The sequence below is a fragment of the Sorex fumeus genome, unplaced genomic scaffold, assembly GCF_029834395.1.
Source record: "Sorex fumeus unplaced genomic scaffold, SorFum_2.1 ptg000002l, whole genome shotgun sequence".
Classification (NCBI taxonomy): domain Eukaryota; kingdom Metazoa; phylum Chordata; class Mammalia; order Eulipotyphla; family Soricidae; genus Sorex; species Sorex fumeus.
The window spans coordinates 73,262,381-73,285,728 of NW_026606059.1; the positions used below are offsets into that span (position 1 = coordinate 73,262,381).

Genomic DNA, 23,348 nt, shown 5'->3' on the forward strand with positions numbered 1-23,348 from the left:
CACACAATGGAAATGACACATAGAACTTTTTGTTCAGAAGACTTGAAAACACATAGATTAAATGAGAGAAATAATTTCAAAACTTCAAATGAAATCTTGAATTCTCTCTTTTGAGTTCATCTGAGCTGGACTTCCTTTGAAGTCAACAACAAAACTGCTTCCTGGATCTCTTCCATGAGGATTGAGAGCGGAATGAAAACTAGTCCTTATCACATCAGTCTACAAAAGAGTTTGCAAGTAGCAGAACACTAACTACTGGAGGAATCCAATATTTACACATTTTTCAGATGTTAAATAAGTGAATATGTTGTAGCTTCTAGAAAGAACAAATTAGCCTGGATAAGAGATGGTCAGTGACCTTCTTGAAGATCATTCATATTCATTATTTTATTTGAAACATAAAAAATGAACTTAGGCTATCACTAGCAAAATGGACACTTAGCTGCTATTTAACAAGGAAAATTATACTACCCCTATGAGCACAATGGCAAAAATTCCATTATGTGTCCCAAAGTAATTAAGGAATAATTTCTAGACTAGAAGAGTTAGTACAATGTCAACAAATATCAACAGTGCATAAAAAGACTGTGGGAAACTTTAAATCAGAGAATATGAATATGTGAGACATGAAAGATAAAAATCCGAATCAGTGAGTCAATGAGAATGAGAGTCAGAACCAACACTAATGGAATCTGTGAAGATGTTTAGGAAATATTTTTAAAAATAATAAATCTCTTCTAGTATACCCACCTCAGACATAAAAGTTAAAATTATTAACGACCAAATGGTATTTGAAATTTTAAGAAATGAATAAACCTTCATAAATTAGCATTTTGAAACAATGATATTGGGAAAGAGACCACTTCCCTGAGGAAAAGGGCTTAGGGCTTTCATGTCATGGAAAAGAAAATGGAAATGATTTGAGTATATTAATAGTATATCATTTTATGATAAATACAAATGAAAACAGTACTGAAATACCACTTTTAACCTCGAGAGTATTAAAGACTAAATTAACATTGGTCAGAGTGTAGTGAGACAAAGCTCTCTTCTTTCATTGTCATCTGACAGCACTTCTACTGATGGTGGTTATAAGAAAACATAAACACACACACACACACACACACAGGCACGCACGCGCGCATATCCAAGTATTTGAACCACTTCTTAAAAATTTTTGGAATTTACTATGAAAAGGCAAAATGAGTCCTGAAAAAAATTAATTGTGGCATTGCACATAACAGAGAAAGAATGAAAACAATTTGTTTATCAGTGAGGAGCTGGCAGAATGCATTCATACAATGGAACATGCGATTGCATAAAAAGACAGGAAAGTTCTTTATTAACTATTGTTGACTGAAGCGCATAAAAGTTGAGGTATATATTAGTGAATACATATTCTACTAGTTGCATAAAAGACACGGGAAAATAAAATGCATATCAATATCTATGTGTGTGACACCCATTTTTTTGCTAAGTCCACAATCTTTGAAAATATCCTCAAAACCTGGAGGGTTACAAACAAATGACTGCTTGTCTCTGAGGAAGGGAATCAGCTGGAAGAGAAACTTCTCCTAGTATCCCTCATTTTAAGGATTGAATTTTAGCTATGTGAATGAATTATAGGTCAAAAGTAAAGCACAGAAATTGCTTCTTGTATATAACACTACCACCAACCTCTGGCCTCAGTTAACCTTTTCTATCACCAATGAGTTGTATGAAGTCAACCTCATCACTACATTCCTATGTAAACAGACATAAGGCACATATCCATTTACAAAACTAGTTTAATAAAATCACTCTTTAAACTCCAAGGAAAAAGACTTTTCAATCTCCAAGATGAGAAACTGTGAGCTCCGAGGCTCAACAACAACACATTCAGAGTTTAGAAATGAAAAGAAGCAGAAATATGGGATTAAAGTTAATGATAGTTTAGGATGCACTTGGGTTGTAGTTTATAGTAGCAAGAACATTCTTGGGTTCTCAAAATCAGATAAAAAAATTTCAACAAATGGCAAAAAAAAAACCCTTCATTATCAGGAAACTAGCCCCAAAAGTCTAAGTGCAACTCTAAGTAAAGCAACCCTTAAAACTAAGTGTGACAGATTTTTGAAGTTCATTGGTGTCTTCTAAAAATCAAAGATAGAGCAGGAGCAAGCATAGGAAGTAAAGAATTAGAAATACTTTTTTCTTCCACAGCCCACTTTTATCTACAAAAGCTCACTAATCCATCTCCCATAGATGCAACACTGCTATAATTCCTTTAAAACGTATTTAGAGATTCACAAACCTGTAAAATATCTCCAGTTTCAAAAATGTTCACTGTGCAACCCAAATGATTGAAATGTTGGGAATCAATATTTTAAGACAGAGGTAGAAGGTGGACTACATTAGTAAAAATGTTGATACAGAGGGTAATTTCTTTCTACATGAAAATGTCTTCACTAAGGAGTTTGTCCTCGCAGGCTGAGGCCCTGTAGCAAACTTGCTTAAAAAAGGAAAATTGATGATAAATTAGAATATGATAGAGGTGAAAGAGATTTTTGGCGTAGTATGCAAAAGATTCACACACTTGCCAAAGCCATTCAAATCCCATATGACTAGATAGAGCTAACTCTACAAGCTAGGTCTTATGCTTCCCCCCCCCACCCCTTAAATAATTTAAGACACACATAGCCACTGACCTTGAGTGGTCTTAAAGCTGGATGGGAATGCAGGGACTTATTTAAAGTCTTCCTTCTGCCTTGGGTTTTAGCTCCTTTATAATTCAATAAATTTGATTGTGCCTATGTAAATTATATTGGGGGAAGGTATGTGTGATTAGGGAGGGGTATTCGTGGGACTATTAAGTCATCATGTCAAATTCTGGACCATTCCCAAAGCTGAAATGTTTCCAGTTGCTTCCAAATTCTGTGATAAAAATCAAAGACTGAAACCTGAGACACAGATGCACTGTTTCTGTAATGTTTTGTCAACTCTAGTTGTGCCCTGTGGGCCAATCCCAAGGGCTGAATTTTCTTATCTAGGAAATGGAACCTATGACCTCACCCAGGCTTACCTGGGAGTTCTCAGGCACAAAGTAAATGTAATAACTTGAAATTCTCATCACACAATACTGCTGTGTAACAATAATGTCCTTAAAAAGTTATGAATAAGCAATTACAGGCATAATTAATAGTAAAAATAGTTAATAGTTAAAAATATTTTTGGTTGTCTATATAATTGTCTCCAGTCTCCAAATTTCTAAGCAAATTCTGGAACAGAAAGTGTTGAAAAGGAAATTTCAGTAGAAAGTTTAATGATTTCCATGGAATTAATCAAAAGGAAATTTCAATGTATGTGTAATAGTAAGGTACTGGGCATCTCTACAAAGACAATTATGCCTTGGTTAGTAGAGTTTTTATTATCTTTTGTCTAAGGAGGATGCACATTCATTTCAACAGTAATGAGTGCAAGATGTAAGATTTCTCCAGAAAGAAACCAAAATAAGAGGCATCAATTCTAAATTTAATGTAACACTTCTTATGTAGAATAGTTCCCCAAATGTAAAGCAACTAAGTCAATAGTTAATAGGGTAGAGGGCAAGGAAGTGGGTTATGATAGAGACCTACATTAATGAAAAGTAAAATGTTCTTTAAAAATCCAAGCTCTCAAATTCTTGGGCACTGTAAGCGAGGACTCACAAATTTTAATAAGCTTTCCTGCAGGAGAAACAAAGTGAAGAAAGAACACTTTTGAGAATAAGCCAATTTGTTGGAACTATCCTTTTACTCTTTCTACTGAGGAGAGTGCTCTGTCAGCAGAATCCATATGTGTAGGCTGGAGAGATAGTACAGCGGGTAAGGGTCTTTCTTTGTACATGGAAGAACAGGTTCAATCTTTGGCACTACATATGGTGCCCTGAGCACCACCAGGAGTGATCTTTAAGCACAGTCACAAGGAAGTCCTGAGCACAGCCAGGTGTGGTCCCAAAATAAACAAACAACAAAAGACCCCACCACCACTAACACACACACGCACACACACACACACACTTAAAACTCTTTTTAATAGGTTGCAGAGGTGTGGCATACTCTTTGGAGGTGTGGCTCCTGTTTAAATAGCCCTAGTCAGGAGTTCAGGGTGGCGCTGAGAGCTGGAGGAGGAAGGAGAAAGCTTCTGAGGCCAGCTGAGGTGGAAACCTACACGGAACTCCCAAGTGGGCTTCTGCGGGTAAAAGCAATTGGGCCCCCGCCCGCCTTTTTCCCATCCACTCTCCCAGTTTAGTCAATGCTCCGGGAAAGTCAGGAGGGAACTGGCCTGGAGTTGAGCTGCTTGGAGCTTGTCAGCGCTCTCTAGGACCTCAGGGAAACCTGCGAGTTTCTGGCGTTAGGACCCAGGAACTCCGAGGCAGCCCTGGATTTGGATGCCTTGGACCACAGCACCACCTACTTATAGAAGCATCCCGAGCCCCAACCCCTCTGCATCTCCTTCGGAAAGTGCGCTCCGCACATCCATCCGACCTCCCGGCAGCGCCGTGTCTCTAGCCCGCCGGCACAGGGCGAGCCCTTAGCTGCGAAGTGGCGGTGGAGAGACCCCGGGAAACCGCACAATTGGCTAGGGAGCCGCCGAGCGAGCGGCCGTGCGCCTCTCCCCGAGATCGCGCTCGCCGGCGGGGACGCAGCATCCCCGCGGCGGCTGCAGACGCGCCCGCCTTGGCCGCGCTGCTGCTCGGGCGCCGCCGGCCCCGAGGACCTCGGAGGACTTGGACCCCCACGGCGGCCACCGGGATCCCGGAGGTGCCAGGCGCTCCGGGCGGGTCTCGGCAAACTTTTGCCCAGCCCACGTGCTAGCCGGGCGCTTGGCTTCCCCGGCCCGGGATGGAGTGCCGCGCCTAGGCACGGTAGGCGATTGGGGCCGGCCCACGACGCTTAGGGACCCCACTCTGCGACGCCAGGGCCCCCTGAACCTCGCGCTGGCCTTTCCCCGGGCGCGTCGGTCCGCGCAGCGCCCAGTGCCCAGCCGGGCGTCTGCAGCCCTGCAAAGATCGCTAATTCACTGATTGCCATCACCTTCTGCGCGCTGCGCTCAGGGTTAAGCGCTCGGCGGCTCGCGCCAGGCTGAGGGTTCACTCCCCCCCTCCTCCCGCCCTGCCCCTCTTAAATTGGGACGCGCGAAGAGGCAGCCGCCTTCCACCCCCCGCGGCTCTCTCCACCTCCACCCACCCTGTTTCTCGTCCCGGTCTCTCAGATCCGAGGCGCGGAGATGCTGAAGATGCCCCACTGAGCCAGCCGACAGGGCACCCGCACCCCGGCTCCCCCAGGCTCCCGGCGACTGGCGCGAGGCGTCTTCCCCGGCTGCGTCCTCCGCGCGGCGGCCCCCCTCGGAGAAGCCCGACTGTTCCCCGACTTCGAGAGGCGCCTCTCGCCAGCCCCACCGCCCAGATGCAGTTTCGTCTCTTCTCCTTTGCGCTCATCATCCTGAACTGTATGGATTACAGTCACTGCCAAGGCAACCGATGGAAACGCAGTAAGCGAGGTGGGTCCCCGCTCTGCTGGGGCGGGGGGTGGGGGAGAGGAGGGCGGGTCGCGACACGCAAAGCCCCGGCTCTCGGGGTTCCCTTGGGCTGAGATGTGCCACCCACCCCGGGCGTACCCCTCTTTTTCCACTCGCCGGGACTCCCCTCTCTGTCCACGGACGCGCGGCGACCTGAGCGAGAAGGAACCGGAGTCGGTGCGGAGAGCCGGTGGCGCGCGGGCGCTCGGGGCCGAGGCGCGCTCGGACCCCGGTTCGCGGCGGGGTTTCAGCTACTGAACTTTTCCCTTCCGCACGCCTCTCTGCCTCTCGGCGTTTCCTTTCTTCTCCTGGCTCTTCCTTTCTCTCCTTGAAAAGTTCTCTTAACCTCCTCCCTTGCAACTCATCTCTACGTGCTTCGTCCACGTGTACCCCAAATTTGTGTGCATGTGGCTAAGGAGCGCCCTGAGGGGTAGTGAGTGGTGGTAGATCAAGTCGGGGTGCAGGACCTTCCCGACCAACTAAAGGGAAACGTTAGCGTCTTCCTAAAAGCCAAGGCCAGGTGGGCTGATTTACCGAGATTTCTCAATGAGCGTCCGTGCGTGTGCAGGTTTTCTGGGTAGCGCTCCCCGCGCAGAGTGCTTTGGGGGAGGATGGCGTGATTGGGGACGGGACGGCTCTGCCCGCTGCGTTTCCCTCCCTCCCAAACAATCTTGATAAAATTCACTTGTGGCTTTTTAACCCCTCCCCCTCTCTCTCTCCATCACTTGTATGCGCTATGGGGCAGGCGAGTAGAAGGCTCCAGAAAGCTTTCTTGCAAGCGCTGGCTTTCCTCCAGTCTTAGTGCGTGCCGGCTTGTTTGAGTCCTGCTGTGAATGCAACTATCCCAAATGTATTTTATTTAAAGGGCTGTTAAACGAAGTGTTGGGTTCCTTCTCTCTCTCTCTCTCTCTCTCTCTCTCTCTCTCTCTCTCTCTCTCTCTCTCTCTCTCTCTCTCTCTCTCTCTCTCTCTCTCACACACACACACACACCCCACCACCACCACCACCACCCTACCTTGTGTTATGCACGTAAAAGGTACACTTCACCCATGAAAACTGACTCTATTTAGCAAATGTGGAGTTTGTTGCAGGTAGAATTTGTCTTGAGCTGAACAGCTCTTGATATTTCTCTTTCTTCTGGTATGTAGAGGTTTCACACTAACTGCGGTAAGGGTTATAACTCAATTTTGCATCTAGATTTTGGAGTGAGGTAGTGTGTGTGTGTGTGTGTGTGTGTGTGTGTGTGTGTGTTGTCTTCTTTTGGGTAGGCTTTTAGGGCGTTAATAAGCAGTCCTCCTCTATTCCAGGGCCAAAGTTGGCTGGGAGCTCGCGTAACGCTGGTGTGGGGGAGGGGGAGAGACTGGCAGTGTGCGACTTTGGTAGCCTTCTGCTGTCCAAACCCCGCCATGGAACTATGGTTTATAAGAAGGAGGCCCCTCCTTCTCCCAGGCTCATTTCTGACAATCGCAAAATGCTTATTTTCAGAAGTTATTCTGCATGTAAATACGAGGAGAATGAGCAGAGGCTACGAACATTTGATTGGGTATCATCAGTCTTGGAAAACTCCCTTTCCTCTCTCCCCACTGGCTCCTTTATCCACCCCATTTTTTCTTCCCAGGTATTCCAGGAGAACCGGCACTCTCTGATTATGTGGTGGTGCTGAGAAGTGTTTGGAGAGGCTCATTCCTCCCCTATCCTGTGAACAGAAGTTGTTCCTTTGGTTAAAAAAAAGAATTCCTGAAAAATGTGTGAAGCATAGACCTTTCCTGAAAAACATGTGAAAAATGCATGAACCTATCAAAACCCCATTTGCCAAGTTCTTGTCTAGTAGATGACTTGACTGATTTAGTGATGTCACTCTAAGCCACACTGCCTGTCCCATTGGGGTACCTTAGAGAAGGATCTAACAGTTTTAGTGAAGCTAATGCCCAGAGGTGTTTGGTGGAGAATGACATGACAGCACCCCTGCGGCCAAAAGTGATACTGCATGCTTCTCTCCAGTGCCACCTCTGAAGGGCCTGTCTCCATACATAGGCTGCAAACCTCCTGATTTCACTTTAGCAAACTCGTAGACTCATTATCCTCCACAATCCCACAAGTGCTGACATTTAGCAACTCAATTTGACATTGGGCAGTAGTTACTTTCGCCAGTCCAGCTCCTTGCTTAAATAGAACTGAAATGCTTTCAGGCATATGTGACTTAGTAAGGTAGTTTTAATTTTTTCTTAAAGAAAATTCCCTAAGTGTGTGTGTGTGCTAACAGATGTCTCTTCCGCAATCCCAGTTTCTGGGTAACATAACTGTGGTCCTTAAGAGTGACCACACTATCCATGCCAACAAAGGGTAGACTGTGCTTTTAATTAAAAGTGGAACTGCTTAAAGGGCAGGCTAGACAGTGTAGAGTGATAGTTGCTTTTCTGCTTTGCAAGGAAGCTTAAGGGTTGCATTGTGAGAGCATTGAAATGAATAGAGATCTAACTCAGGTTGTGTGAATTGTCCCTCTTCACAAACTTAAGCTGGTTTTAATTGATCTCATGTCCACTGATTGATCCTATACCAATTGTTGTGATTCCAAACAATTGGCTTTCCCCAAGGAGATTGATTTAAATTAGTTTCTTGGTGAATGCTTGACTACTAGCCAAATCATGTCAACAGTGACATGCTAGAGCTTATTGTGGTACCAACATTTCCCCCTTTCCTTTGTTTTGGATAGTGGCAGTTAAATACTACTTTCCAGGAAGAAAAGTGATTAGGACCTTAAAGAAAGAAGGTGTTGTGGCTTAGATCAGTTATTTTCTTGCCTTTCTATTATAACACAGGCAGGCAGCAGCGGTACCAGGACCGGTTAGACTAATGCCTAGGATCTGATTTTTTTCTTTCCATATTCCATCTGCAAATAATCAAACCTTCACCGTGGAGCATTCTCAGAACTCCTTTGGCATTATGTTTAGTCTGCTCTATGATCTCAGATGCGCTATAATATCATTTTCTTAATGAAATAAAATTCTTGGCAGAGATCAGATAATTTAGTCAGTTAAAATCAATCGCATCTAGTCTGAAATGGCATATATATATCATTTAACTCTGTTTTATTTTAAAATATAGGCAGAAGATTGTGAGAGTAGAATGTTGACCTTCACTACCATTGATCAAACTGAGTAGGAGATGATTATAAGCAACATGTATCAAAGGATCCTAAAATAAAAATGTATTTGACTAAAAAATCCTAAAATTAGAACGTATTTGGCCATTACAGGTCAGGCCTGGCAGCAATATTTCTAAAATATTAATTAGGCACACACCGAGAATGCCTATCTGATAAAGAAAAGACACATGTGACACTTTGAAGAGTTGATTGACAACTCATGTTAACAATCAGAACTCATCCGTTCTCGTGAGGCTCCCTGTAAAGTTTAATCATTATTGGCTACTGTAAACTCCTATTGCCTCCATCTGCTTTCGGATCTTTTATGATTGACTTATATGGTCCCAGGGTTATTTATTTTCCTTTAAGGAATGATTGTAAGCCATATTGCAGGCTTGATTATGTAAAAATGGGTAGACAAATCATAACTTTATGCAGCCTCCTGGGATTTTATGAACTTGGCCCTTAGATATTTCTCTTTATATCTTCTTTTGTTTATATGCCTAGTGACTTTTTGACCAGGGATTTATGAAAATGCCTTAATATTTTTTTTTACTATGGAATAGGTGTTTCTGAAGGTCCGATGGTAGGGGGCGTGCTATGACCATTGTTTCCAACTGTAACTTTTCCCCCATACGAAGCCTTGGCTTCTCCTTCATAAGGTTACATTTTTCTAAGATTAGATTTGTCTTCTGTTTATCAAAAATAGTGTTTCTGGTAACTGAGGCTGGTAAAATTAAACATTTTCTCTTAAGCCTTATAAGGCACAGTTCACTTATGTTTATATCTTAAAACAATGAATGAAGGGATTTGGAGCTATTTGGTTTTTCAGAGTATTCTTTTAAAATACAAAACAGCACATGGAACGTATTAACCTACATGTACATGAAAAAAACTTAAAATTACATTTTGTATGCCTCCTTTTTTTTTAAGTTGCAAAGAATTTCAGAAAAGCTTATGCAGTGTTTAATTTTGCAGCATAAACATATTCCTTCTTTTCTTGTGTTCTCTCTTTTGTCAGTTGGCCGCTTTTCCTTTTAGCATAATTGAGTTTTCCTAGCCAGCATCTTCCCTGTGTAGAGAGGTTAGAAAGTCGCCATGCTACAATCAACAACTTATTATGCTACTGAGATTTGGAAATGATTCAGACTAGGTGACGTTCCTCTGAGCCTTCATTTAATTCTGGCTTTCTTTATCTGCTTATAAGGCCAGATTGGGAACAATCCAGTATTTGCAGAAATCATAAGTTGGAAATGACACTTTTAATTCCTTAATGCAAAACCACCTCTTGCTTTATTCAGAAACAACTGGCCTGTATGGATTATTCAGGCTACTTTATAATTTTTTTCTTCCAATTTTACTGCATTTTCAACCCCACCTCTACCCTTCCTGGAAATAAGCCTGATTAAGCCTCCCAGGTCCAGGAAATAGAAGTGGACAAATCATTTGTCTTAACTGGTAACGTTCTACTAAATGAGGTGAGAAATTCTCATATGAGGAAAGTTTTTGTGTTTATTTTTGGGCCACACCCAGCAGTGCCCAGGGCTTACTCCTGACTCTGCACTTGGGGTTAACTCCTGATGGACTCTGGGAACCACATATGGTCCTGGGATGGAACCTGGGCAGGCCACATGCAAAGCTAGCACCCTACCTACTGTACTATGTCTCCGGCCCTAAAAGTTTTAAAATTTTCACTTTTTTCCAAGTGTCATAATAATATTTCCCCCCATTATATGAGACAATCACGTGAATGCAGTGTTCATCTGAACTAAGTCACCATGGATAAGTTTTATATTTTTATGAGAATTATGAAAGGCACACTATATAACATGTGCAAAACATATACATATGTGCATACATGGAAAAGTTATGTAGGCGTAAGTGTGGCCTGTATGGCCACAGAGGGCCAGGTTTTCATAACCAAACAGTTTTCTCCTGTGTTCCTAATTCCTCTTTTATTTCCTTGTTTCTCTGGAGAGATGATAGGAGAAAGGAGGAAGGGAAGCAGGCCAGGAGGAGAGGGAATGAGTATGGAGTGTTCTTTTCTCTATTCTTTTGCTTCTCCCTTCCTCTCCCCTCCTCTCCCTCTTTTTCCAAACATGCTGCAGTGTCTGCCCTGCTTCTAACAATGCTTATTTCTTTTCCTTCATGCGACTTTTCAGACTAGTCTTTTTTTCTTCACTAGCTTTCCTTCTGTTCTCTTGTTTCACTCTCATCTCAATCTATTACTAAAGTATCCCCTCTTTTTCTTGTGTGGAAAGGGCTTTCATGGTGGCTATTTCTTCTACCTTTGACCTCATTTTTTGCCCAACCAATGATGGATTTCAGTACTCTGTTATTGTTTCATAGACTACATTAGTACCCGTGCATATCCTTATACCTGTTATTATTTAAGTGACAGAATACTCAAACGGCACAATAGCTTGGATTAGGGTAGGAGAGAAAGCCTGTGTGGGAAGTAATTTATATTTTATTTTATTATGGTTTCGAGGCCACAGCGAACTGTTCCCAGGGTTTACTTCTGGCTCTGCACTCAAGGATTACTCCTGGTGGGGCTTGCAGGATCATTGTCATACTTGGGACTGAACCCAGGTCAATCTTCAGCACCAAGCATAGTACTAACCATACTGTCCTTCCAGTGCTAGTGACTTGTATTTGAAACACACTTGTCACAAAGGGAATTTATAACTCATCTTCTATTCAAACAAGAAATTTTTCATCTGTTCAAACTTAATCAGTTAGCACAAAATAGAAGCAACTGGTATTTATCTTTCTAAAAAAAGGCATTCATGGGCTAGACAGATGTTACAGCAGGTAAGAAGCTTGTCTTGCACGTGGCCTACCTGGGTTCAATTCCTGGCACCAGACATGGTTCCCTGAGCACTGCTAGCAGTGATCCCTGAGCACAGAGTTAGAAGTAAGTCTTGAGCACAGCTGGATGTGACCCTCAATCCAAAAAACAAGGTAATAATCAATATTCATATTAAAAGCATGAATAAGAAAGTGCAGGGCAATATTCTGCAGTATGTGTATGACTAGTATGATAACTGTAGCAGCATTTTTTTCTTGGGGTATCCAGGGATACAACTAGTACTTTTGTGAACATCATTTTTTTAAAAAAAAATTACAATATTTTTACTATTGTCTTTGGGTCACACCCAGATTTTCTCAGGACTTAATTTTGGTTCTGGGTTCAGGGATCAATCCTGGAAGGTTTGGGGAACCATATGTGGTGCCTGAAATTGAACTTAGGTCGGCTGCCTGCAAGGCAAGCATGCTACCTGCTGTCTTATAGCTCTCACCCAGAACATCTTGAAACTCATAACAAAACCTTTCATTTCTTTGGGTTATAGAGATAGAATTGGGTGCTTTCACTGGAGTCTCACAGAGATCCATGCTTCATCTCTTTCCTTCATTCCTTCACCAGGTTGGTTAGAAGCATTGGTTAAAGAGATAGGAGATAGGGACTCGTTTTTTTCTTCTTTTTTGGGGGGGGCCACCTCTGGTGATGCTTAGGAATAACTACTGGCAATACTCAGGGGACTTTAGGGGATGCAGGGGATCGAACCCAGTTTGACTGTGTGCAAGTCAAGCACCCTAACCACTATACTATACTCCAGACTCAGGAGGTAGATCCTTTTGATTTGCTTCCACAGACATCTGTTTTCTAAGTTTATTTTCCCGGTAGGGCTGGAGCGATAGCACAGTGGTAGGGCGTTCGCCTTACAAGCGGCCAACATGGCCGACCCGAGTTCGATTCCTCTGCCCCTCTCGGAGAGCCCGGCAAGCTACCGAGAGTATCTTGCCCGCACGGCAGAGCCTGGCAAGCTCCCCGTGACGTATTCGATATGCCAAACACAGTAACAACAAAGTCTCCAATGGAGACGTTACTGGGCCCACTCGAGCAAATCGACGATCAACGGGAGGGCCTTTACCTTTTCTTTTCCCGGTGTGGTTTTCAGCCATTTACCGTGTGTATACTTCACAGAGGAACACATATTGGAAGCACTATCTCAAGATTTGTTTTGGTAAATAATTACTTGGCCAATAATCCTTTAGTCAAAGATAATAGTTGTTAAATTCTCCCCTCCATTCCCCTAAAAGGTTTATAAAAGCACAAAGTCAATACACAGAATCAGGATTCTGCTAAAACTTTTCATATGGCCTAACTTTAAAAAAAATTATTATTAATGAATAGCAGTTCAGTTCAATCCCTGTTTTTACAATCCCTGTTGTGATTTTCCAGCTGATGACATGGTTCTGGCATTGGTGTGACTTGTCTGTATCTCAGTTCACAGCACAGATTTGTTAGAGCCAGGCTAAGCTGAGTGGACTTGCAACTGGCTCAGCGCATTTTAGACCATTTCTTCAGGATGGCCTTAACCTCGCACTTTCTGCAGGATAACCTGCCGAGCAGTTCCTCCAGAGTGAAAACACAGAGGCCGATAGAGGGCACACTTTTCATTCTTTTCTTTGTGCTTTGTTCTCTGAACTGGTTAAGATTGGTGCTTATTGTGCTTTGGCACTCTTGGTTTTAGAGGCAAATCTGCTCTGCTCTCTCGGCTCAAGATAAATTGAGGTCCCAGAAAAGAGGGAAAAGGAACAAATAAGGAATACTATTAGTCTCATTGAGCATTTCCAATTGTGCTTCCTAGTCTCCTGATAAAACCTTCTCACAAAAGTACTCTTGATCAACATCACAGTTTCAATGACTCAGAGACAGAGACATTAAAGCTGGACATTTCATTTAATTCAACGGGAGATGGAGACTAGCTTCTTTTATAGTCACAATACCTTATTTCTCTCCGAAGAATGTTTCCTGTAAATGCTTGTTTAGAGTTTACCCCGAGCTACTCTGAATTAATGCTCTCTATGACTCTCTCACGTCCCAGCCATTTGAAAAAGGTGAACAATTTCTGATGTTATTTAGAATATCAAAAGTTTATTTTTCAAAAAAAAAGGTTTTCTTGGGCTAAGAGTAGCATACTCAGCACGTATGGGCGAGAACTAATGCATCCCCAGTGCTCCATGATCAGCCAAGCACCTGGTGTATGCCCCCCAAGAGAAAAAAATAAGATTTCTTTTCCCTCCTGTAATAAGTCTAATATATAATCCTCAAATTCTCCCCACTTTTTGTTTAATAACTACTATATTTTAATACCTCTTGTCAAAAGCTGACTGTTAATATTGGGGAATTTGTACTGTGTCATCATGAACCTGACCATTGTTAATCACACTGTTTGGGGGAAAAAAAGCCAGCACCAGATTTTGTTTAGTTAAATCATAATGAAGCTAATATCCTGATACCAAATGACACAGTGTATGTCCTTCACTCCTGGGAAAGATCCTTTGAAGTTTTTTATGATATTTATTCTCAGTCCTTCCAATGCCAAATTAGTCTTTGGAGACTGCCAATGAGAAACCATTGGCAACAGAGGGAACTGAGAAGAATTATGCTGGGTGGGGCTCCTGTGTTATCATGCTTAAATAGAAATGAAGTCTATCCTGGTCTTTGACTTGTTATGTGCTCTGGACAGTTACTATGGGTGAAAGGAAACTGAAGCTTGATTAAAGTTAACATGCTAGTTTCTGATCCTTCTCTATGTTTTAGGCTATGTTCATAAACTTAATTTATTAGTACTCCCTTTTCAGCACCCCCTGAAAATAAACATCAAGCAACCCCCAATAGTATCAGAGCAACTACTGCCCACTGATTATTTTAGAACTCCCAACCTCAGGGATGGTACACCCACCTTTTTAGAAGTATATGCAGATGTATATTAAAGATAAAGGGTAGATAAGGGGACTTTGAGGATTCCTGACTGTCAGTTCTGGATTCTTATAAGTAGATAAGAGGAAGTAGCAGATTGAAGCTATAGGTTGGATGAATAGAATTAGTAAACTTGCTTGAACTTGTGTGTGCCTGTGTGTGTTTGGGTTATACCTTGGTGCACTCAGGAGCTACTCTTTGCTTGTTGCTCAGGAGATGCTTCTTGTGGTTGGGGAACTTCTTGCGGTGCAGGGAATTGAACCCTGGAGTAAATTCATGCAAGTCAAGTGCCGTACCACTCGGTCACACCTCTGGCCCTAAAATTTTCTAATTTTACAAGGATTTAGCACTTTTCTAATGCTTTGAGGAAAATCATAGTTGTCCTGTTTGTCACATTCAGTCTGGGGAATGGTATCTTGTGGTTACCCTCCTTCTACTACCCTTGTGCAGAAGAGAAACTTTGTTAGGAACAGGGGACTAATCTGAGAAACCAAATGCTGTTTGATAGTGGACAGCAGTGGTTCCCAGAAATGTGATTAGTGGGTTGAGGTTAGTTTGTGTGGCATTAGGGAAACCATTCACACCACTCCTGGGGGCCAAAAGTCATCAGCCATGGCTGATGTAACTCTGGACTGAATCTTGTCAATTTCAAAATAGTTTTTTTTCCCCTGCCCTGAGAAAGGATACAAACATCACTCTGAAACCTGATCTAGAGACTGGAAATTTTTCCTTAAAAAGGTAATGTTCAGTTACGAGCTTAGTACTATTCATGGCTCCCTTCTGTTGATATAAAAATAACTAAGTTCTTTGCAACTTCTATAGATGACTTCAAGATGATTTTGATTTGAAAGTGACTCAGGTTCTAAAAGCAAGACCGAAACAGTCATCTTTTTCCTTGATGTCATCTTTTTTCTTGATGTCTGCAAGAAAGGTTTAATCAAATGGAAAAGGTTGAACCTAGAAAAAAAGAACAGAAGCAAGATAACTGCTTTCCAAGACTGGAGGCCTAGTGTGTATGGAAAATGAATCTTGATGGGTTTTTCTGTCTTTTGGAACTAAGGCAACATTCGAGAAGTTCATAGGTTGACATGACAGATTTCATTTCATAATGTACCCATTCATGGCAGAGACTCTTTCTGGATTCCTTGAACCTCGTGTCCAGCCAGTGGCTGTGTTGAGTTAGAGTGGGACTTGAGGACCATTATGTAAGAGCTACAATGAGCACATCTGTAAAACATCTGGAATCTCAAAGGTATTTAGGGACCAGCAAGATAGCTCAAAGAGGTCTAGTGCTTGCTTAGTCTGTACCAGGCCCTCAATTCAATTCCTGGCATTGCATGGTTCCCCAGAGCAACCTGGTTGTGGGCCTGTCAGGTCCACACTGTATTTCCAAGCAGTGTCTCGGGCTTCCTGGGCCTTTCTGATGACCCTTCCCCCAAAAAACATAAAAGGTATTTTATGTAAATTCTTGTTGACAGCTGTTCAGACTCAAATGATAGGACCCCTACCTTTACTTTTGTGTTTCCCATGCTTCCGAATCATTGTGTTTTTGTTTGTTTGTTTTTGGACCACACCCAGTTATGCTCAGGCTTTATTCCTGGTTCTGGACTAAGGGACTACCTCTGACGGTGCTCGGGAAACCATGTGGAATGCAGGGGCCAACCTGGGTTGGCTGTGTGCAAGGTGAGCACCTTCCCCACTTCACTATCACTCTAGTCTCCACCATTCTGAACTTCTGAATAACACCACCGATATTGAACTTTAATAGAAAAATCTGTAAATATATTTCATAATCATGTTTCCAATGTTTAGAACATTTTATTATAAGAAAGCCCTGATCTCAGTGAAGCTAATGCAGCTTGGATTATGAGATACAGATATTTAATTTTTTTAATGGGAAGGCTGGAAGACGACCACATGTTTATATACATTTATTTAATAATTCCTTGCATTTAAGAAAATTCACTCCGGGGGCTGGAGTGATAGTATAGCAGGTAGGGCGTTTGCCTTGCACATGGCCTACCCAGGTCGATTTCCAGCATCCCATATGGTCCCCTGAGCACCACCAGGAGTAGTTCCTGAGTGTAGAGCCAGAAGTAACCCCTGTGCATCGCTGGGTGTGACACAAGAAAGCAAAAAAAAAAAAGTTCACTCTGAGGAAAGCCTCTGCTATGGTTAAGAACCTTCTATTCAGCCTGGTTTAAAACAGGATTTTCTTGATAATTTGATTGAAAACATATGGGCATGCCAACAATGTTTTGGGATGATATCAAGTTGAATGAGACATTTTAAATGTTTATTGGTAACAAAAGATCATCAGGGTTGGGAATGACAGAATAAATTGATGAATAAAATCTTCACAGGAAATAATTAGTTTACCTCTCAGATCAAAGACTCAAAGTATGGAAGCAGGAGAAAAGGAATGTTCAAAGATTTTTTTGACTCATCTCGATGCATGATGTGATCTAGTTGCAAGAAAATAAAACTACTTCATAAGAGAAATATTTACCCAGACTGAAGAATGAAGCAGGTGAATGTTCTAATCTGGTCTAGCATTACCTTCCTAAGTGTAAAGTCTTCATATCCTAGGGCTGCTGTCTCAAAATGGATTTACCTAATTCATGGAAATTAATTTTGTTATAGTTCTGAAGACAAAAAGTTCAACACCAAGCAAGTTCATGTTTCTCTAAGATTATTTGCGGGGGGTTATTGTCTCTCTTGGTTCTGGAGTCCCCAGATGCTGCTTATTTCAAGGCAGCCTCAGTTTCTGTCTTCATCATCATTTGACTGCCTTCCCTCTGGGCTGGTCTCTCCTTTTCTTATAAGAAAACCATCATATTGGATTAGGAATCACTTTAATCACTTCAGGTTAACTTGATTGTATCTGCAAAGACTCAATTTCACAGTAAAGTCACATTCAGTAGTACCTGGGCATAATATCTTTAGTTTATCTTTGGGGGGCACATTGCAGTGTTCCCTGCAGGTCTTTAAATTCTTGTTTTATTTCCACAACAACCCCATAGGAGCATATAGATATCTTTGTCAAATTAGTGGTTGCCAACTATTAGCACATAATTATTAATCATGATTGTGGATTAATAATAAATTATGATTTTAACCAGACCCCATGGTTTTTAATTCATTTAAATTCTTGTTTTAACCCCATAGAAGCATATAGCTATCTCTAGGTTTGTCACTAATCATTGTGTAATAAGCACACATGTTCATTGTTAATGATTGAATACTTAAAACATCATATATAATTATTGAACTATTTTAAAAACTCAGAAGTAGAAATAGTTGTAAAAGTAGATGGAAGTAGAATGATTAGTAGAGACATAGACCCATTTACAGACACACAAAGCGTGGACTACTTCATATAAAGTAAAATATTAATGGCATTTCCTGGGCCGACACACCCAGAGACTTGACAGTCCCAGTGCTATAGACCTGGGTTTTAAGTGAATAGTGTTTGAGGTAGGAGAACTCTACTCCAGTTTCTTTGTTACCCCAGAAGTTCTTCGAAACTCGATTGAATAAAAGACTTGATAATTTACTTTATCCAATAAATTTATGAGTCCTGTTGGCTTCTTGTTGTTGAGGTAATGCTAGCCATTCTGTTCAGCTGGCTTCCTAGTGAAATTTGTTCTCCAAGAACTGTTAGCATCTTTGATGGACCATTACCATCATCTCCATGTTGTCTCCTGAACACAGCATCTATGTTAGAGGTGCCAAATTAGTTTTCTCTCATTTGGGCTACATTTGTGTTGCCAAGGAGCTTGATTTATTCATATGCTAGATATAAGAGGATAATAAGAACTTTTTTTCAATGTTGTTGTGAATATTTTTAAACAAACAAAAAGCAGAGAAGGTAGCATAAGAACTTCCTATATACCAGTCACCGAGATCAAACATATATTGAAACTTTTACCTCTCTTGCTTCATTATCTCAAAAAAACCCTTTCTATTATGTCAGATTTCATATATTGTATTCTTTTACCCTATGCATTTCTAAGTGCATTTTGTAGACTAAATTTTCTTACCAAATTGCAGTGTCATTAACATACCTATAAACAATAGGCTATTCCTTGGTCAGATCACTTGGCCATATTTAATTAACTTTCTTCAGTTAAAAAAAAAGTTCATTTGTTATCTTGTTTGTGTGACTCTCAAGTTTACTTTGAGCATTGCTATTCCCCCATTCATTTCTCCATTTTGTTGACTCACTGGGAAAAAAAATCAGTTTCCTGCTGAAGCTCTAACTTTATGCATTTCTTCATTTGTTCCCTAGTGGGGATCATTTGATATGTTTCTCTATTTTCTATTCCTGATATTTCCTGTAAACTAGAAACTCCTCTTGAAGGCTTCATTAGATTCAGTTCTCCTTTGGCTGGAATCTTGAGTGTGCTGCACGCTGCTTATTATGCCACATCAGGGAACACACAAGACCCTGTTATGCTGGTACTGTAGCCAGGCCGAGATTAACCAATGACTTCATGCAGCAGCAGCCTGGTTCTTCCCTTTGAAATTTCCCATCAATCTTTTATCTGATGGTTTCTTTCACTGATCATTTTTTTGGTTTGTATCATCAAACAGAACTAAGATTTTACAAAACTTCATGTTTATAATCTCATTTTTAATGAGATTCAATAAAAAAATTCTTTTGTTTGACCATAGATATTTTGTTCATTGAAACATGGTTCTTAGAGGAAAAGCAGACTTTATGCTTAATTCTTCCCCTCTACTTGCCAATTTACAGGGCAAGGAGTTGGTGCATGTGAGGCACCCCTGGGTCAATTTCACTGCAACTGAATAAAGCGCTTTGATTTGTGTCAAGTCCTTGCCTGTCAGATGGAGAAGGTACAATCTTCCAACAGTTTCTGCTTCCCAAAACATTAGTGGTCAAATGACATTTAAAGAAAAATCTCTCTTGGCTTCTGCTAACAGGAATGAAATGCAAACCCTCTGCAAACCTGAATTCTATTAGACATCTTCTGATAATGTTTTCTGTTAACAGCTTTCAGAGAAGCTACTGAGTGACCAAAAATACATTCACTTCAGCCTGGTGTAATCTGAGGCTCATTGGGTAGAAAAACAGTACTTTGTGCTACTTAAACACTCTCTGGATGACTTAGAGAGGGAGGAAGAAAATATTTGAGATCAACTGGATGTTGCAGAATACAGGTACTGTTACCTGAGAAAGATTAAGGTTTCCCCAAAGTTTTTACCAGAATGGCAGCTGGCCACTTTGAATGTGCTCTCCAAGCCTTTATCATTGACTAATGTGGAACTGGCCAGTCTAACTTGCAGGTATACAAAAAGCAAAGATTTTTTTTTAATTTTAATTTTATTCAATCACCGTGAGAGAATTACAAAGCTGTTCATGATTGGGTTTCAGTCATACAGTGTTCCAACACCCATCCCTCCACCAGTGTAATTTTCCAGCACCAATGTCCCCAGTTTTCCTCGCTTCACAAACTACAACCCCACCCCTGCCTGCCTCTATGGCAGGCACCTCTCTTCTCTCTCCCCTTCCTCTCTCTCCCTCTTTCCCTCCCTCTCTGTCCCCCCTCCCTTTCGCCATCTCTCTCATTTTAGGCATTATGGTTTGCAATACAGATGGTGAAAGATTATCATATATATCCCTTCACCTACTTTCATCACTCAGTTCTTGTATCCAAGGTTTTTTTCCTTTTTTTAAAAAAAAAGAAATCCAACCTTAGCTCTTGCTACAAATCACGTTACTGTGTGTGTGTGTGTGTGTGTGTGTGTGTGTAAGATATTTTGTTTTTGTAGGAGTACTGCTATTTATTCAGCCACTGATTAGCTGATTAAATTGGGCATGAACTCCACAAGTGTGTAAGATTTTTAAAGAAATTTACTTGAAGAAATATTAGGGGGAAAGAAGAGAAAGATAAACCATGTTTAAGAGAGAATAAGCGCTATTTGGGGGGGTTACTTTAAAAATACTTTCTAAGCTGGTTTAGTAATTTTTTTATTAGTGAAGTTGAAAATACACAGAAGACTATGGGATGATTTAATTAGGAAGTATATTATAAAACTTCAGTAGAGTTAAAGATTTAGTGTTTGGCTCACAGATGGAAGCTGTGCTGGAGATGAGCACCATTGGGTGCTCTGTTGCTGGAGAGAGTACCATTGAGTGCTCTTTGTTGGAGAGAGTACCACTGAGTGCTCTGGCTGGGAGGTGCCGTCACCACTAGGAAAGGCACTGTGAAGCCAGGGGAGCACCTAGTTCCATTTACTAATGAGAGACTCTTGGGAAAAAATTTCTTATTCAACATCAGCCTTTTTAACAGGATCTTCACTCAGCATTCAGGGCCACACCCGGTGGTACCTCGGGCATGACGTGGCATCTGGGATCTGGGCCTCAGCTAGCCTAGCATGTTTTCACTTTGACCTGTTTCCCTGCTCTTAAGGACAACAAATGACCTAGATCTATAAATCAGGGCTAGTAGTTCAGGTTCTTCATCCTCTTCCCCCTGTCTTGTTTCATTTGAGTTTGAAAATTATTTTGACAAAAAAACTCCATAATTTGCTGAGACATTAAGTGTTTTGTTTTGGAAGCAGGTGGAGAATTCATTATACTATGTTAAAATAAGAAATTCATTGAAAATAACTGAGGAAGTTATTTATTTTGGGTATGGGGGGGATCACACTTGACAGTCGTCAGGATTTAATCCTGACTCTGTGCTCAGGAATTGCTCCTGGCAGAACTCACGGGACCACATGCCGGATCAAACCTGGATTATTGTCATGTAAGGCAAGCACCTTACCCACTGTACTATTTCTGGTTATGAGGAAGCTTTTCTTAAAATAAGAATGTAAACCTGATATTTTACTCATTGTTGGAACTTTTTAAAAGGAAGCACAGAATGAAAAAAGTAAACTACCTATATATATATATTAACTTGGTAAAAACAACTCTTAACATGTGGGATTCTATGTTTTTATTTATTTTTCCCTATCTATATAAACATATTTTAAAAGTTAATACAACTCAATAAGTCATAATTAATGCCATTCTTTCTAATGTATTCATTAGAAGTTACTGCTTACATGATGTATTAAAATTTTTTTGATCAGTTAAGCATATCAGTGATAAAAGTTAAACTAAAAATTAATACTGCTACAATGAACCTTTATTCCTTAGAAACCATTTTCAGAGTTAAACTTTTACTGCATTTGTAATCATTAAATTTATTTTCTGTGCATACTTCTCCAGGTTATGTATTATCTTATTTAATACTTCAATAATGTTGTGGGGTAGTCTTTGTTTTCCTCCACATTTTACAGATTAAGACACTGCAACAAAGTCTTGTAAATAATTTTCCAACAGTCACAGAGTTAGTATGGGGTAGAGATAGAATTTCAAGTTAGGTTTTCTGACTCACTCATACTTAGAAAGGTTTTTCTTTCTTTGAAAATATTTATTTTGTTTCTATTTCAGCCCCATGATTGACTAAGCTTTTTATACCAGAATTTCATGTATTGGGTGTTCCAACTCTGAATCCACCCCCATTGTAGCATCCTTCCACCAATGACACAAAGTTTCTTCCCTCTCTGAACCCGAACATTTTGTAAAATTCATTAGAAACATAGAAATATTTACTTAATATATTTTGGATCACATGTTTACACTAATGTTGACCCATGATGTTGAGGCACATAATTACATCACTTCTAAGCCATTGAAATATCCAAGATCCTTGACTGGTGCCTTATTGACTGTCTTCTTGTTCATCACTCTCCTACCTTCTTTGGCATTCTCAGACTATAATTTGGTTCAAGGGTTTGCCATCATTTCTACCTTCCTTTTTCTTGTCTTTGCATACCACAGTTAAGTAAGAAAATTTGGAATTTGTCCCCTGCTTTTAACTTCTATCACGATATCCTCTAGTTCAATCTAGATTACAGCAAGTTGCATGATTTTATTCTTCCTTATGGATGCATCGTATTCCATTGTATATGTATACCACAAGTTCTTAATATGTGTTAATATGCAATGCATACTAACATATTAGTAGAATATGCAAGTTCTTAGTATGTGTTAGTATGTTGTTGGACTTTTGGGTTGTTTCATTATCCTGTATATTGTAGTAAGTAGTACAATGAATATAGATGCACATATATATATATTTTTTTCAAGTGGTTTTTTTTGTTATGGGGAGTGGATGCCAAGAAGGGGAATCACTGGGTGCTTATTTGTTAGAACAGTCCCCGCACTACCTTCCATAGGTCATAAACCAAGATAGAAAGGTCAAAGTTTCATCATCTTACCTGTGGTTCTCAAAACTGATCCTTATTCTGTAGGTGAGAGATGGCATTCTTTTTATCTGGAACATTTGATAATAATACTCTTCACTGGATTATTTCTACTGAGAATAGAAAGAAGCACCTCTTGCATTCCCAGGCATCTCGCTATCTAAAAGTAGGGAGATAAAAAATTCTCTCCCATTTTCCTCAATATTAATGAATTTTGTATTTATTAAACATGACTATTTACTTAGCTGCTTAAACTTGTGCTTTGAAAAGCTACCATTTCTGAGTCAGAAAGAGAGGGATAGACATAGAAAGATTGCATTCATCTGGGGGATATAAAGTAACAAAGTATGAGATTAATACACAAGAATAGCTGAGATCAGCACCAGGAGGATTACTCCATAACTTAGAGGCCAGCCGGGTATCCTAGAGGAAAGGGCTATTCAGATAGAGAAGGGAGCACCAAATAAAGGATGTTTGGAGGATCCTCCCAGGAGGGGAGATGCATGTCGAAAGTAGACTATGGACTGAACATGTTTGCCACTCAATGCCTCTTTTGCAGACCACAACACCCAAAAGGAGAGAGAGAACACAGGGGATTGCCCTGCCACAGAGACG

The 23,348-nt window shown here is 40.8% G+C and overlaps 1 protein-coding gene across 1 annotated transcript in view; it reads left to right on the forward strand.

Annotated features, from left to right (window-relative positions):
- The first annotated feature begins 4,444 nt into the window (after positions 1-4,444).
- RSPO2 (R-spondin 2) overlaps positions 4,445-23,348 on the forward strand; it is a 148,559-nt gene continuing 129,655 nt past the window's right edge. Inside the window, exons 1-2 of the mRNA XM_056111163.1 lie at positions 4,445-4,882; positions 5,230-5,517. Coding sequence (XP_055967138.1) covers positions 5,424-5,517 — 94 coding nt within the window. The 5' untranslated portion in view covers positions 4,445-4,882; positions 5,230-5,423. The remainder of the gene's footprint in view (positions 4,883-5,229; positions 5,518-23,348) is intronic.